We start from the raw sequence: 16,134 nt of genomic DNA on the forward strand, positions 1-16,134 counted from the left end.
GGAATTCTTAAAGGTTTTATAAGACAAATATTTTAATCTGGATTCCAATAAAAAAAAAAAGAAAAAAAGTCAGTTATGGTCTGCACTGAGTGTAACTTCAACCAAATGTGTAATTTGGCTCTGTGTCAGGCTGTTGTTGCTATGGACCTTTTTTGACATTTTTATAGATATTGCCAAAAGTTTTGCATCACCCTATAGAATTAATTTTGCTTCACTTGAATGAATAATGTTATGTTAACATATTGAATTACATACTGTGTTGTAATTTTCCATATACTTAACGAAACACTGACAGACATGTGAAATGTGAAATTTTGAAATCTAACACAAAATACTGTCCCACCATTATAGCTTTCAGTACATTATAAATTCTAATTTTGTAGTTTCTTTGATTACATGATGTTAAGTAAACAATCTAAATTATATTCATATAGTTTTTTTTTTTTTTTTTTTTTTTTTTAATTATGTCTCAATCCATAGCTATATATCCAAACTGCACTGTGGTGTTTTGAAGCAGGATAACATTTTTTGGATTCCCAATGAACGTGAATCATAGATTCACTTTCACTTGTCATATAATAAAGATATGTATGCCTCCTTTAATACAAACTAATTCAAAATCTAGAGTAGAAATAACAAATGTGTATGATTTTTTGCTTGTTTTTCCTTGTAAAACTGAAACTTTAAAGCGATGAAAAATACAATGACTTACTTTTCAGTCAAAATGATATTGGAGGGCATGTATTCATTGATGTGCCTTTTGGAACTATCTGTGTACTCGCACAGTAATTAGGAAGAATTTGTCAGTATGTTAACCCTTAACTTAGTAAAATGTTCCCCTGCATTTTGAGCAGAGGGACACTTTGACTCTTGTTTAAAAAATCATGCAGCAAGCCCTGCTAGTATGAATACCAACACCATCTGTCATTAGGAGGTACATCACAGTACAGCTCAATGTGAGAGCACTGGCTGTGTTCTAAATACAATAGATCATGAGGTTAAACACATTACAATATAAAGGCACTGCTTGCAGATAGTAAACTATTGGAATCTACCTGCAAACTGATGGATGCTGTTATCATCCAAATACCTACATAAATGAATAGTTTGGTAAAAGTCTTGTAATTGTAAAGTGTTTTTACGTTATAATAGAGCTGTCTTTTAGTATATTACCTAGCTCTCATAAAGTAGCACTTGTGATTTTAAACAAATGCTATTTAAAGCATATTTTAATCAAAAGCACCAAGATTTTAGAAACACAATAGAAATGAAGACTATATGAAAATTATTAGTGTATTTAGGTAAGTTTTAGGTAAGTTGTATTTATCTCAACCACAAACAACTATCAAATGCATTTTACATACAAAGCATGAATACAGTGGCTCTCAAAAGTATTTACCCCCCTTGGACTTTTCCACATTGTATTGTGTTACAACATGGAATCAAAGTGAAAAATAAAAATATACAAATTGTTCTAAATTAATTACAAATACAAAACAGAAAATAATTGAGTAAGTATTCACCCCCCTGAGTCAATATTTGGTAGAGGCACCTTTGGTAGCAATTACAGCCATGAGTCTATTTGGATAAGTCTCTACCAGCTTTGCACATCTGGACACAACAATTTTTGCCCATTCTTTGCAAAATTGTTCAAGCTCCGTCAAGTTGGATAGGGACCTTTGGTGAACAGCAATTTTCAACTCATTCCACATATTCTCAATTGATTTGAGGTCCGGGCTTTGACTGGGCCACTCCAGGACATTGACCTTTTTGTTTTTAAGCCACTCCAGTGTGGCTTTGGCTGTATGTTTGAGGTCATTGTCCTGCTGGGAGATGAATCTTCTCCCAAGTCCCAGGTCTCTTGCAGACTTCAGCAGGTTTTCCTCCAGGATTTCTCTGTACTTTGCTGCATCCATTTATCTTCACAAGCTTTCCAGGCCCTGAAGCAGAGAAGCATCCCCATAGCATGATGCTGCCACCACCATGCTTCACGGTAGGGATGGTGTTCTCAGGATTGTGTGTGGTGTTAGGCTTGCGCCAAACATAGCGCTTAGCTTTGAGGCCAAAAAGCTATATTTTAGACTCATGAGACCATAGAATCTTCTTCCTCAGAGACTCCCACATGCCTTCTGGCAAACTCTAGCCGAGAGTTGATGTGAGTTTTTTTTTAAGAATGGCTTTCTTTCTGCCACTCTCTCATAAAGGCCAGTTTTGTGAAGCACCCGGGCTATTGTTGCTGTATGCACAGTGTCTCCCAGCTCAGCCGTGGAAGATTGTAACTCCTTTAGAGTTGCCATAGGCCTCTTGGTGGCCTCCCTGACTAGTGCCTTTCTTGTCTGGATACTCCGTTTTTGAGGACTGCCTGTTCTATAGAGAATCACAGTTGTGCCATATTCTCTCCATTTTTTAATAATGGATTTTACTGTGTTCCGGGGGATATTCAATGCCTTGGAAATGTTCTTATGGCCTACCCCTGATTGGTGCTTTTGAATAACCTTATTCCAGATTTGCTTTGCTTTCTTCATGATGAAGTTTTTGTTAAGAAATGTACTGACCAACTGTGGGACCTCCCAGAGACAAGTGCTTTTAACCTGAAATTAGGAGAAACACCTTAATTGCACACAGATGGACTTCATTCAACTAATTATGTGACTTCTAAAGACAATTGGTTGCACCGGAGCTTATTTAGGTGTGTCATAGCAAAGGGGGTGAATACTTATGAAATCAATTATTTTCTGTTTTATATTTGTAATTAATTTACTGCAATTTGTAGATTTTATTCTTCACTTTGACATCATGGACTTGTTTGTGTTGATCAGTGGCAAAATTCTTGATTAAATCCACTTTGATTCTATGTTGTTACACAGTAAAATGTGCAAAAGTCCAAGGGGGGGGGGGGGGGGGGGGGATGCTTTTGACAGCCACTGTACCTACAAAATGAACACTTATCAAGCATGAATAAATCAAAAGTACTACAAGACATGAGCTAGTTGTGTGTTTATCTAAATTAAGGAAAAGTATCTGTTGTTGATGAAGTTAATTTACTTTGCTAGTCATGTTTTATTTCTATTTTATTAGTGTTTTTTAATCTTTGGGTAAAACCCTCTTGAATTTGGTGTGTGTGTGTTCTCAACACAGTATTAAAGCCTATCTACTACCCACCCCCCCTTCCACCCAGTGAACTCTGGAACCAAAGTTGCTCAAAACAGATTTTTCTAATGTATGTTGGTGCTCATGAAAAAAGCTCAATTGAAGACCCAGATCGTTTCTATGTATTCACATCAGTAGAGGCAGCATAAGCCTCTTCACCCTCAAGCCAACCCTGGAGGGATCGTCCTCTTACTCTTGGTCCTTTTCCAATCTTTGTAGAGTCTTTTTTTTAGACTGTCTGCAAAGGTGCCCTGAATTGTAAGGTAGTTTTTTTTGTTGTTTTTTTTAATAAATAAAACAAAACAAAACAAACGCTACACATACACATACACACATACATAACATATATATATATATATATATATATATACATATATATATATATACATATACACATACACATACACACACACACACACACACACACACATATGCATGTATAAGTAATTGTAGACACACATGTAGAAATGTAGAATGTAGCAAACAGTCTTAATACATTCTGTATTATAACTAGTACAATAACCAAGAATACCTCATATACAAAAATTATTGTCTGATGCCATTATATTAACTTTTGAAGGAATTCCTTGCTTGGTAAAACATTGCATCACAATCTGATATGCTGGAGGAAACTTAGTAAACTTTTTATTTACAAATTAAGGGCACTTTGCACAAAGTTTATTTTAAAGTGTTATTTAAAGTCTGTTTTTTGTAAATAAAATACAGTTTGATATTTATGTTTTGTAATCTTGACCAACAAACAAGTCTATAACATGAATATCAGTCATTATTGCATTCTTTAAAATAACTCATGTGTTCATTAAACCTTTGTGATTTTACCTATCGTTTGGTATTCTAAGGTCAAACTATAAACAAGAATATTTTTTCTTTTCATTGAAATGTATACGTTGAAAAATAAATGATGTATGGCAGTTTCTACACTGCAGTTGTATGGGTATAATTAACTATTAGTAAATGAATTAATACAGAAATTTCAATATAAACAAATAAAGAATGATATACGCATAATTTTCCTCTCCTAAGAAATCTGAATGCAGATACGTTTATCTTATCAGCCTATGACTGTTTTATGATGTTTACATTCGAACTGCAGTGAATGCCAACAAGAGTTGCACTTTAAATAAAGATCTGACAATTAAATTCTGCATGGTATTACAGTTGTATATTGAGGGCATGTTTTGTGAAGTTTTAAAATGAATAGCTTTATTATTATTATTATTATTATTATTATTATTATTATTATTATTATTGTTGGGATTTGGGCTCAGATTTGTTTGTACCTGTCGAGGTACTTGATCATTTATTTTGAAACATATATTATATTTTACAGTATACGGAATCTACAATTCCAATGAAACATCAAAAATCATCTGTTTCAACAAATGTAATTTTTAAAATAGGCCTAGGCTAATTTTGTGTATGTGGTTAGTTAAACCTTTGATTTTAATGCTATGTAACTGTTTTAAATTTCCAGTTTTATATAAATATTGTCAGTCATTTTAGGTGATATGTCCACTTTTTAACTATCACTACTGTAAAGTGTAGGCTAAGTCTTTGCCCATAACCTGATTCCACGTGTGTTTTTAATAATATAATTGCTAATGTTTATTTCCCTGTCAGGTCATTTTGCTGAGTTAACGCTATACCCTAAATGTAAATATTTTACAAACAGGGAAAAAGGTTTATAATTGCATATATTAATTTTATAACCAGGACCGACACTGAAGTAAATGTTTGGAAAATAAATATGTGATGTAAAGTCTTGGGAGAGACCCATTTAAATGGTAGGCCTTTAAAGACAAAAACATAAAGAAATAAGTAACTAAAAGTCTTTGTTGATCGGGATCACAACATCTTTCTAAAACATTAATTATTTAAGTAACAATCTGCCTTTAAAATAAGAAAATACATTTTATAACACCTTTTGAAAATAAACATGCCAAGACCCAATAAAGCATTATCTATTTTATCAACTCTTAAAACGCTGCTTTCAAAGTCCTAGGGCATTCAATCATCTAAACAGTGTTTAGACATATAGAGAATGTGATCATATTTTTAGAGCAGCTTTATCTTGCCTTTAAATCCAAAGAGAAGCTAATATCACTCTGAATTGGTTGCTTTAAAATGTATTTACCCATTGTACATTTTGACCAAAATAAATGAAAAAGTAGGCTTCTATTTGATTTACATGACAGATTATTAAAATACATATTTTCTCAAATGAATAGATGTAGCCTAATAAAAAGATGTTTCTAAAAGTCACAAAATAAAAACTGGAATATGCAGGTGCTTACTTTTACTGAAATGGTCCCTAAAATTTCTAAACAAAATGCAGACTACTATTATATTTACCTTAATTTGATAGCATGTGTCATGTAATGTTTTATGTTATATTAATGAGTGTAAAAGTATGTGTGTCAGTTAGCTTTTCACTTTCTAAAAATCCTCCAGAAATGAGTCAACGTATTAATATTCACAAATCCTCACACATTGTACACCGCACTTCAAAACACGTGTTGGAAATGAAAGTCGATTTAATAGATCACATTTATTTAAGTCAGTTTTACTATCACTTTAAGTTGTATTTGGTTTGGGAGGAGTTTCGGCTGCTCAATATTAATTAGGAATTGGGAGGCTACTTTGGGGGACCCGCTGGGCTTCAAGATATAAAAAAGAAGCCTCGGGATACTTTGAGACAAGGGAAATTGACAGGCTTAAAGAAGAGATCAGCTGGCTAAATACCGCAGTCTGCAACAAAACAAGATTTATTTTCTGTTACAAGGCGAGAGCTCTGGTTAAGCTGTAGCTGATTATGGAGTTTCTGAATGAGAAATTTTCCATAAAAAGCCAGCCAGTTAAAAGCGGTTATTTCTATATGGGTTCAGGAGGCACTTTGGAGCACGTTATGGAAAGTTTAGACAGTGTACCCTTTTATAACAAGACTTCACCCAAATGCGTGCAGGCCTATAATCTTCAAAGTAATGATCATCAAGGAAGACTGGAACGAGCATCACCATGTGAGGAACAAAACTGTGAGTTAGGCATTTATATTTACTGTATTTGTAGTTTATCTAACTTTTTTTGTTATCCATGTTTAATATTTTGTATGCAATATATAACGATTCATCAAAAATGCATAAATACATTTCACCATAAAACGAAATACTAATAAAACAATTAATGCACTAAAATACTTATGTTGTAATACTATGATGTATTATTATGTTAATTACAAAAGTTTAGTAAAACAAAAAACTAAAAATCTGATTAATGTTTTATACCACATAAAGTATTGGTAAGTATTGGTAAAGTTGTTTTTTTTTTGTTTTTTTTTTGTTTTTTTTTTACAAGTGCAACAAATAAAAGCCAATCATCAACTATAGCTTTACAGATTTATTGAATGTCTGCTTTTTAAGCATTAGTAGTATTTAAACTGACAGAACATATAACATTCAATACAAACAAGTCAAGATGTTATCAAAACAAAAGATTTATTATTTTGTTTCTGGAAATCAATACCTCATAATTACGTAGCACATTTACAATAAAAATGCAAACGATAATGCTATTGTATTTGTTAATATTGTTAAAATATACAAGTTTATTATTTAAGTAAATTGATTACGTTATTATTAAATAATTAACATTATTATATCATTAAGCATTCAATAATATATTTCGGCATGTACATACAGCAATGACATGAGGCTTAAAGTATTTAATAGTTGAACAGTGTAATAAATAATCGTCTGCATTAATGGCTTGTTTGCATTTTGCATATAAACTTAATGACTTTTCACTGAAACAGTTAATGTAGGTTATTGTGTAAACAGTATAGATACTCCCGCTTTGTTGCATGGAAGGGACAGGAAACAAACAGTTGAGCTAATTTATATGTTTATTTGTAAACTTAATTTTCAATTTCATCAAACTTTTCTCTAATGTTATTTTTCTGTCTAAAAGTTTAATTACAAACGAATGGTTTATTCGGTTACTTAGAGACACAATTAAAAGGCTTTATTTGACGTCATGTTTGTTTATAACTCGCCTGAAAAATTGTTTTATTTAGTTACCGTTCACTTCGTATTTTACTGAAGAAGTGGTCTAAGCAATAGTTTAGGCCTAGTGCTTTTAAACTTTTGACTTTAAAAATTAAAATGAAAAAAATTTTTTGTGTTCACAAGTATAATATAAACAGTTATAATAATCAGTGTTCACACACACACACACACACACACACACACACACACACACACACACACACACACACACATATATATATATATATATATATATATATATATATATATATATATATACTATTATATATAGGCCTACTTAACGAAAAACATGTTTTTAACACCGTGGCATTTTAGATCTAACTTTGAATACTGTAATACAATATTATGGCGTTCATCTAGAAAACGCTACAGTCATGTTGTAAATTAATTAAATGTCTAGTTTTAATACAAGCTTTTTACGAAAAATTAAGTTTTTATTATAACTTGTAACACTATATATATATATATATATATATATATATATATATATATATATATATATATATATATATATATATATATATATTATATATATATGGTTTTATTTTATTTATTTAATTTCTGTCTCTGCAGCAAGTTATAGAGTTACTAATTCAGACGGGAACAGTGTCCACACAGAACTCAGCAAGTCCATGGACAATTGTTGCAGCTTGAAAGTGTCACCAGCAACGCCAGGAGGACAAGGCAAAGTAGACCTGCAAGACATAAGTGAAAATTGTGACAGCAACGTGTCCAGCAGCAAGAAGAGGAGACACAGGACAACATTCACCAGTATACAGCTGGAAGAATTGGAGAAAGTGTTTCAGAAAACCCATTATCCAGACGTGTACGTGAGGGAGCAGTTAGCGATGAGGACAGAACTTACCGAAGCTAGAGTGCAGGTAAACTAGAGTTGCATAACTGCTAAAATTGTACTGTAACTTCACGTGTTTGTTAAATGGACTGATGCATAGATATCAGTAATGTTTGGATATGGGTAAACTTCACATTAAAAAAATAAAATAATAAAATAAAAACATTTAGACTATTAATGCTTTATTAATAAACCGGCAAACCTGGATAATAAAAAAACGGTTCTTCCCACAATTTACTGTGAATCGAAATTCTGGACCACACTTTCCTTGTTTTCATATTAGCCCTGTTCGGTGCAATGCTAAACATTCTGGTGGGCGTTAACATTTTCTGAAGGAATCTTTTGCATGATGTTAACAGTTGCCGATCTCATAACCTTCAACGTCCATTGAAGAATGAACTGATTTGAATACTTTTGAATTACATGGCTTTTTCCAGAGCATGCTACTAGAAGTAAAATAGCAATAGTAATACAAATACAAAAGACGAAACAGAAACGTGCACATAAACTTGCACAGATGTTTTAGTTACACATGGGGTGTACAGTAAAAAAAAAAAGGCATTTTAGAAATTGAACAGGAATTACACATTTCAGTCAGATGCGGTATGGGATAGCAGCAATTAAATAAAATAACTGAAAGCCATTGACGTATAATTCGCATCTATGCGGCTGTGCGTATTTATGCATTGCACAGGAATTCAAATAATGCTCATAACTTCGTGTTATAGCCTAACGCAAATATTAATGTGTGAAATAAACAAATCGACAAGTAACTATCTTGTGATGCTTTAGGTCTGGTTTCAAAACAGAAGAGCCAAGTGGAGGAAAAGAGAACGCTATGGCCAGATCCAGCAGGCAAAAAGTCACTTTGCGGCTTCATATGATATATCAGTTTTGCCGAGGACAGACAGTTATTCACAGGTAACTATTATTCATTTACAGTTACGATTTGTATACAACAAAAACACCCTTTACTATAAACATTTTGACCTTGGCAAAATAATTATGCTATTACAATGTAGGCCTATTTTAAATTATATTAAACGACATTATAATATATTTTGCACTGTAAAATAATAATAATAATAATAATAATAATAATAATAATAATAATAATAATAATAATAATAATAATAATAATAATACCGTATTTTATTTACGGTAGATGGCTCTTAATATATTGCCATGTTTTTTTGTTTTGTTTTTTAAACTATGGTAAAAGCTGTTCAATATTAGTGTAAACTACGTTAAGAAAATAATGTAGGCCTACCTTTTAATAATATGGAAATATACAGTAGAATTAATTTACAAATAGGACAGTTTTATTAAGTTACATTTACCGTAAAAATACGGTATTTTTTACAGTGAGGTGCAGATTCAGAATGCAGATTCAGAGTAATCATAGAAATTGAGTAATATTGGCTTCTGAAGGAGATTGACTCGTTTGATTTGGTGTAAAGATCAATCTTTACCATACCATGTCCTGTTATGTGGCTGGTGTTCAGCATAGTAATGGTATCTGTTATTGTGTGGGGCAAGAAATGAGTTAAACTGCAATTTAGGTATCAATGTACACTATCAGAAAACAATATTTAGGTCTGAAGTAGGGTTTATCTGCAGATCACAGGCCGTTACTGCAAACGAGACATCATGTAAGGTTTCTCTTTTCTTTTTTTAAATTTAAAATGCCACACAGTCAGTATTGCTACACAGTCATTGGAATCATGCTGCCAAATGCTCATTTGTTTAGAAAACAAAAATGCATTACATTTTTTCTTCACTTTTGCAATGGTCTTTTAAGTGCAATAAATTATACAACTTACTAAGCTATTGCTACATTTTATGTGTTCTTCCCATTTGGTACCTTATATAGTTTTACATGTTAGGAAGGCTATGCTGTTAAACTTGGTAATTATGTCAATGCTTTTTCATAGGATTGCTCTTCTTTTGTGGTTCATTCTGAGATGATGATACCAAATCACTGTAGTTAAATAGCTAGACCTGGCTCTGCACCAAATATCAGAATTTAGCAATCGTTAACAAAAAGATGAGATAATCCACAGGGAACCTCTTATGATTTAGTGCAATTGGAATGCATGATTCCATGGCACTGGGATTTAATATACTTTTGACCTCCATATTTATAACTCATAAAACGCACAAAGAAGCAAAGATATTTAGAATGTAAACCAGAGCATTCGCAACATTCAATGCATATATTTCTGATACAAATTATGTACTATTTTAATAGTATATATATATATATATATATATATATATATATATATATATATATATATATATATATATATATATATATATATATATATATATAGAATTTTTTTTTATCTTATGATTCAGAACAATTTGTGGACTGCGCCTCCTTCAAGTGGTTCAGTGGTTTCTTCATGCATGATCCCACGCGACACCTCCCCGTGCATGACGTCATACCCTCATTCACCACGAAGTGATCATGGATACGTTGGTTTCACCAGCCAGCAAAACCAGTTTAGCCACGTCTCTCTCAATAACTTCTTCACTGACTCCTTACTCTCGGCAACCCCAAATGGACATGCTTTTGAAACAAAACCTGAGTTTGAGCGGAGGTCATCTAGCATTGCTGTTCTTCGAATGAAAGCAAAGGAGCACAGTGCTAACATTTCATGGGCTATGTAATAATAATAATAATAATAATAATAATAATAATAATAATAATAATAATAATAATGTGATAATGTTCACTCCACAATTTTACAAGGCAATTGATTTCCTTACTGTATTGTGGATTATACAATGAAAACATATCAAGGACATCAACAACAAACTTATTTCTTTGTGTGTGTGGGGGGGGGGGGGGGGGGGGTTGTCAAATGTTCCTTTTTAAAAGCTATACAATGTTATGTCATGTTTCAGAGAAGATGCCAGAAGGTAACCAACAAGCAACATCAGATTAAACAAAGTCCTTTTGGATTATTTCAATGGCTACCCTATGCAGGTTCTGATAGGAATCCAAGACCACCAATGTTCCTATGATAAAGGCATTGTTTTTATACTTGTTGATCAATATAATACACCAAACAAGGTCATAAGGTTCTGTACCAAGCTCAGATCTTAGTGGTAATAAATAACCAAATACAAATACATTTTGGTAGGGTCAACTGCGCTTTAATGGGATCTAAATACGGGTTCTTTAAGTTCAGTACTTGTGTAACTAGTTATGTGTGCCTTGTAGCAACCCCCCCCCCCCCCCCCCCCCAATAGCATTCCATTTCTGGTTGTGTGCATTCTTTGCCAATTTCTACAATGTTTTAGCACAAAAAATAACAGTAAGTATTTTTTTTTTTTAAATAAATAATAATAAAAAAAAACTATAATACAGTCTGCATTCAGTCATTTATATGTTTTCATCCTGCACATATATCACAAACATTAATTTACCCACAAATGTTTTAGTTGCATTTATGTCATCACCATTAGTTACATTGGATTGTATAGAATATAATAATACACAATATTTCCATCTTTAAAATAAAAAAAAAAAAATACACAGGGTTTCTACCTAGAGATGTCAGTAGGATAATAGGAAGGGTTAACAAAATTAGAGCACTCCCTAAAAAGTAATGTGTTAATTTAGAGGTCTGTTGTATATCTGGGCAACCTGAACAATTTCCACTGGAAATAGAAATGGAAAAACAGAAATCCTGCATACTTAAGCTACCAAACCACAAATGAACACATGCACTCCATCTATTGTAAAGCTTCTTCGTATACATGTGCTCTCTGTTAGTATAGCCTTAAACACCAGATATACAATAATTTGTTAAGGGTTAGCTGTTATTCCTGTAGCAAAATGTGGTAAAGCCATAGAAACACTACATAATTAGCAGTATAGTTTATTCTTCACAACAAAACGTGTGCACACAGTCAGTATTATGAGGAAATGTTGAATGTAAACCACTGTTAATATTTTGAGACCTGCAACTGTATGAATACAAGGTCTTACATACAGTGGCTTGCGAAAGTATTGACCCCCCTTGGCATTTTTCCTATTTTATTACCTGGAATTAAAATTGATTTTTTGGGGGTTTGTTTCATTTGATTTACACAACATGCCTACCACTTTGAAGATGCAAAATATTTTTTATTGTGAAACAAACAAGAAATAAAAGACAAAAAAACAGAAAACTTGAGCGTGCATAAGTATTCACCCCCCCAAAGTCAATACCTGTAGAGCCACCTTTTGCAGCAATTACAGCTGCAAGTCTCTTGGGGTATGTATCTATAAGCTTGGCACATCTAGCCACTGGGATTTTTGTCCATTCTTCAAGGCAAAACTGCTCCAGCTCCTTCAATTTGGATGGGTTCCGCTGGTGTACAGCAATCTTTAAGTCATACCACAGATTCTCAATTGGATTGAGGTCTGGGCTTTGACTAGGCCATTCCAAGACATTTAAATGTTTCCCCTTAAACCACTCGAGTGTTGCTTTAGCAGTATGCTTAGGGTCATTGTCCTTCTGGAAGGTGAACCTCCGTCCCAGTCTCAAATCTCTGGAAGACTGACAGGTTTCCCTCAAGATTTTCCCTGTATTTAGTGCCATCCATCATTCCTTCAATTCTGACCAGTTTCCAAGTCCCTGCCAATGAAAAACATCCCCACAGCATGATGCTGCCACCACCATGCTTCACTGTGGGGATGGTGTTCTCGGGGTGATGAGAGGTGTTGGGTTTGTGCCAGACATAGCGTTTTCCTTGATGGCCAAAAAGCTCAATTTTAGTCTCATCTGACCAGATTACCTTCTTCCATATGTTTGGGGAGTCTCCCACATGCCTTTTGGCGAACACCAAATGTGATTGCTTATTTTTTTTCTTTAAGCAATGGCTTTTTTCTGGCCACTCTTCCGTAAAGCCCAGCTCTGTGGAGTGTATGGCTTAAAGTGGTCCTATGGACAGATACTCCAATCTCTTTGTTGTGGTGCCATATTCTTTCCATTTTTTAATAATGGCTTTAATGGTGCTCCGTGGGATGTTCAAAGTTTCTGATATTTTTTATAACCCAACCCTGATCTGTACTTCTCCACAACTTTGTCCCTGACCTGTTTGGAGAGCTCTTTGGTCTTCATGGTGCTGCTTGCTTGGTGGTGCCCCTTGCTTAGTGGTGTTGCAGACTCTGGAGCCTTTCAGAACAGGTGTATATATACTGAGATCATGTGATAGATCATGTGACACTTAGATTGCACACATGTGGACTTTATTTAACTAATTATGTGACTTCTGAAGGTAATTGGTTGCACCAGATCTTATTTAGAGGCTTATTAGCAAAGGCGGTAAATACATATGCACGCATCACTTTTCCGTTATTTTTTTTTTTTAGAATTTTTTGAAACAAGTTATTTTTTTCATTTCCCTTCACCAATTTGGACTATTTTGTGTATGTCCATTACATGAAATCCAAATAAAAATCAATTTAAATTCCAGGTTGTAAGGCAACAAAATAGGAAAAATGCCAAGGGGGGGTCAATACTTTTGCAAGCCACTGTATTTCAGCACTGACTCAGTTTAAATGATAGTGATTTACTGTAGCTTATTTATACTTTCTTGCAATATCTAATTTGTTCCTTGGTTGGTACCTTCCTCAACATAGATCTTCTAGGCGACCATATAAGTTTTTTTTTTTTTTTGTGCACATTTTGCCTAAGGATTTCAATAGGACTGTTGCATTTCCCTGACTTGATTAACACAGTCCACTTCAGTCTACCAGTTTGGTATAAACTGACACCTTCAATACCTGACAGTAGATTTCATTGTACTGGTATTTAAAGCATGCACTAAATGGGAAGTTCATGCTCAAATATCTGTGTTAGGTATTTTGTAGCTCAATGAGTTCTTTGAAGAGTTCAAAATTTCTAAACAGTGGTTCAAGTGATAAGGACAGGGCAATGTTCATAATGAATACTTCAACTTTAATAAAATAGTACAACAAATGGATATGCTGTTATTTTTATTCTTTACCAAAACAAATGTGTTGCTTTAGACCTAGATATGTCTTTACTGATATTACAATATCATCAACATTCAGGGGTTCTCATATATTGCTTTTACCAGATATGTGTGTCTCATGATAGAGGTTGGCCAGTAAAACCTATAACAAACAACTCAAGAAACAAGTATACGTCAAGCAGACACACACTCTGTCCAGTCTCTTCACAGTTATTTGGACAGTAACCACACCCATTATGATAGAGAGTATGCTATCTATAACCACCCGCAGCCGCAGGTGGTAAGCCTCTGCAGATACATTAGAATGAAGAAGGGGTTGGCACCTGAATTTAAAAAACCAAAGTACTAAAATAAGTACCAACATAAAAAAAAAAAAAAAAAAAAAAAGTTTATTGTGTATCACTTAAGTGTGCATCTCTTAGTATAAAAACACTGAGCACCCATGTCCTCCTTAACACTTCCCTTGAAAACACCAATATTAGCACACCATTACTGGTGTAAATGCTGACAATGCAGAGTGCAAAGATTGTTTCTAATGGTGCAAATGCAAACATGAGTAATGAAACTAAAGCGTTTCTAAATGGAAAAGATTGCTAAATGTCAAGCCTCAAAGTCACGTTTGCACAATTGTTGTTTCTGGTATTATTTAGTAATCGCCAGCAATTGTGCTTCGCATTCCCTTTTTACAATGTTTCTGCAATTTGGCATTTATTGGATTTTAAATGCTTTTCACTGCCTTGACCCAGTGAAACCAATAAAAATCTTTCCACAGGACATCATTCATTCTGTAAAAAAATCTCATGACTTCCTTTTTGGCGAGAAAAGCACTTGAAGCTTTTAAAAGAGTTTTTAAACAAATCAACACGCCTGATGTACAACCATGTCTATACTTCTCTCTCTAATGGCCTATGTGAAGTAATAGAAGGATGATGGCCTTTGACCCCATAGATCATGTGCCCAAGCTATAGAGCTTGTGGTTCAGAGGGTATATGCCTGAGTGATGGGACCTAGCTGATTAAAATATCATGTCCACATTAGTTTTATGCTTGAAGAAAAAGCTTGTGTCAATTAAAACATTTAAAAAAAAAATATGACATGTTTTTAAAATAGATTCTATACCAATTGCATTCTGAGACTTAATGTTTCCATTAGAGCATGTATCCAGTGTAGATTTCCCACATTGCACCAAAATTGTGCCTTGGTCATATTTGGTACATCTTTTAGTGACTGTCAGGGTTCAACAACAGTAGAGAAAGACAACGCAAATTATAGTGGACTACAGAAGACAGTCAAAAATATAAATCCTAGCCCCAGCAGGGCCAATCATACTGCATATCAAAAACAAGGATGTACATTGTTTTTCATTGTCTATTACATTTCCTAAAATTAAGAGTTGATATCTTTGGGTCTCAATTATCAATAGTTCATAAAATCATCAAATGGAAAGAAATCTTGTGGAACGCAAGATGATACAATTGGTTGGTGATCTGAAATCCTGTATTTAATAAACTTGGCGAGGACATTATTGTGGAGTTTGTCTGCAGCCATAACACCTTAGATTGTGAAATGGTGTGGGAGGCACAGTGGGAGCACCCCTGTGGTCGAAAACACAAACACCCCAGCATGATGTAGGAGGACACTGTTCTTGGAGGTGTCATCTTTCCATAAGATGTTATACCAGGGTTCAGTCTGCATTGTGAACTTTCAAGTGACTATGGCACTTTTTTTTCTAAAAAGGTCAGGGGTGACACTTTTCAAAACAGGTATACAAAACAAAATAATCTATCTTGGCTGAATTTAATTTCGTTTTAATACATCTTTAATTTTGAAAAAAAAAAAAAAAAAAAAAAACAAACAAAAAACTCCACATATAGAGACAAAGTTATACTCCCTGTATCCCGAAAAGATGATGAGAGACAATTATAACTGAATACAAACAGCCAGAAATAACTTCCAGGGAAAAGCATCCTTTAAAGATACCTCAGGTTATTATACGGTTGCCAGCCACACACACACATTAGGTACCTCAAACTCAGTTCCACTTCAATAGCA

At 33.6% G+C, this 16,134-nt stretch overlaps 1 protein-coding gene across 1 annotated transcript; it reads left to right on the forward strand.

The window, feature by feature from the left end:
- The first annotated feature begins 5,896 nt into the window (after positions 1–5,896).
- Positions 5,897–10,811, forward strand: LOC121320256 (ALX homeobox protein 1-like). Its single transcript, XM_041258507.1, has 4 exons — positions 5,897–6,203; positions 7,806–8,113; positions 8,878–9,006; positions 10,441–10,811. Exons 1-4 carry the CDS (start codon positions 5,984–5,986, stop codon positions 10,759–10,761), a joined length of 978 nt encoding a protein of 325 aa, XP_041114441.1. The 5' UTR covers positions 5,897–5,983; the 3' UTR covers positions 10,762–10,811.
- The last annotated feature ends 5,323 nt before the right edge of the window (positions 10,812–16,134 follow it).

The sequence above is a fragment of the Polyodon spathula genome, chromosome 8 (assembly GCF_017654505.1).
Source record: "Polyodon spathula isolate WHYD16114869_AA chromosome 8, ASM1765450v1, whole genome shotgun sequence".
Lineage (NCBI taxonomy): Eukaryota > Metazoa > Chordata > Actinopteri > Acipenseriformes > Polyodontidae > Polyodon > Polyodon spathula.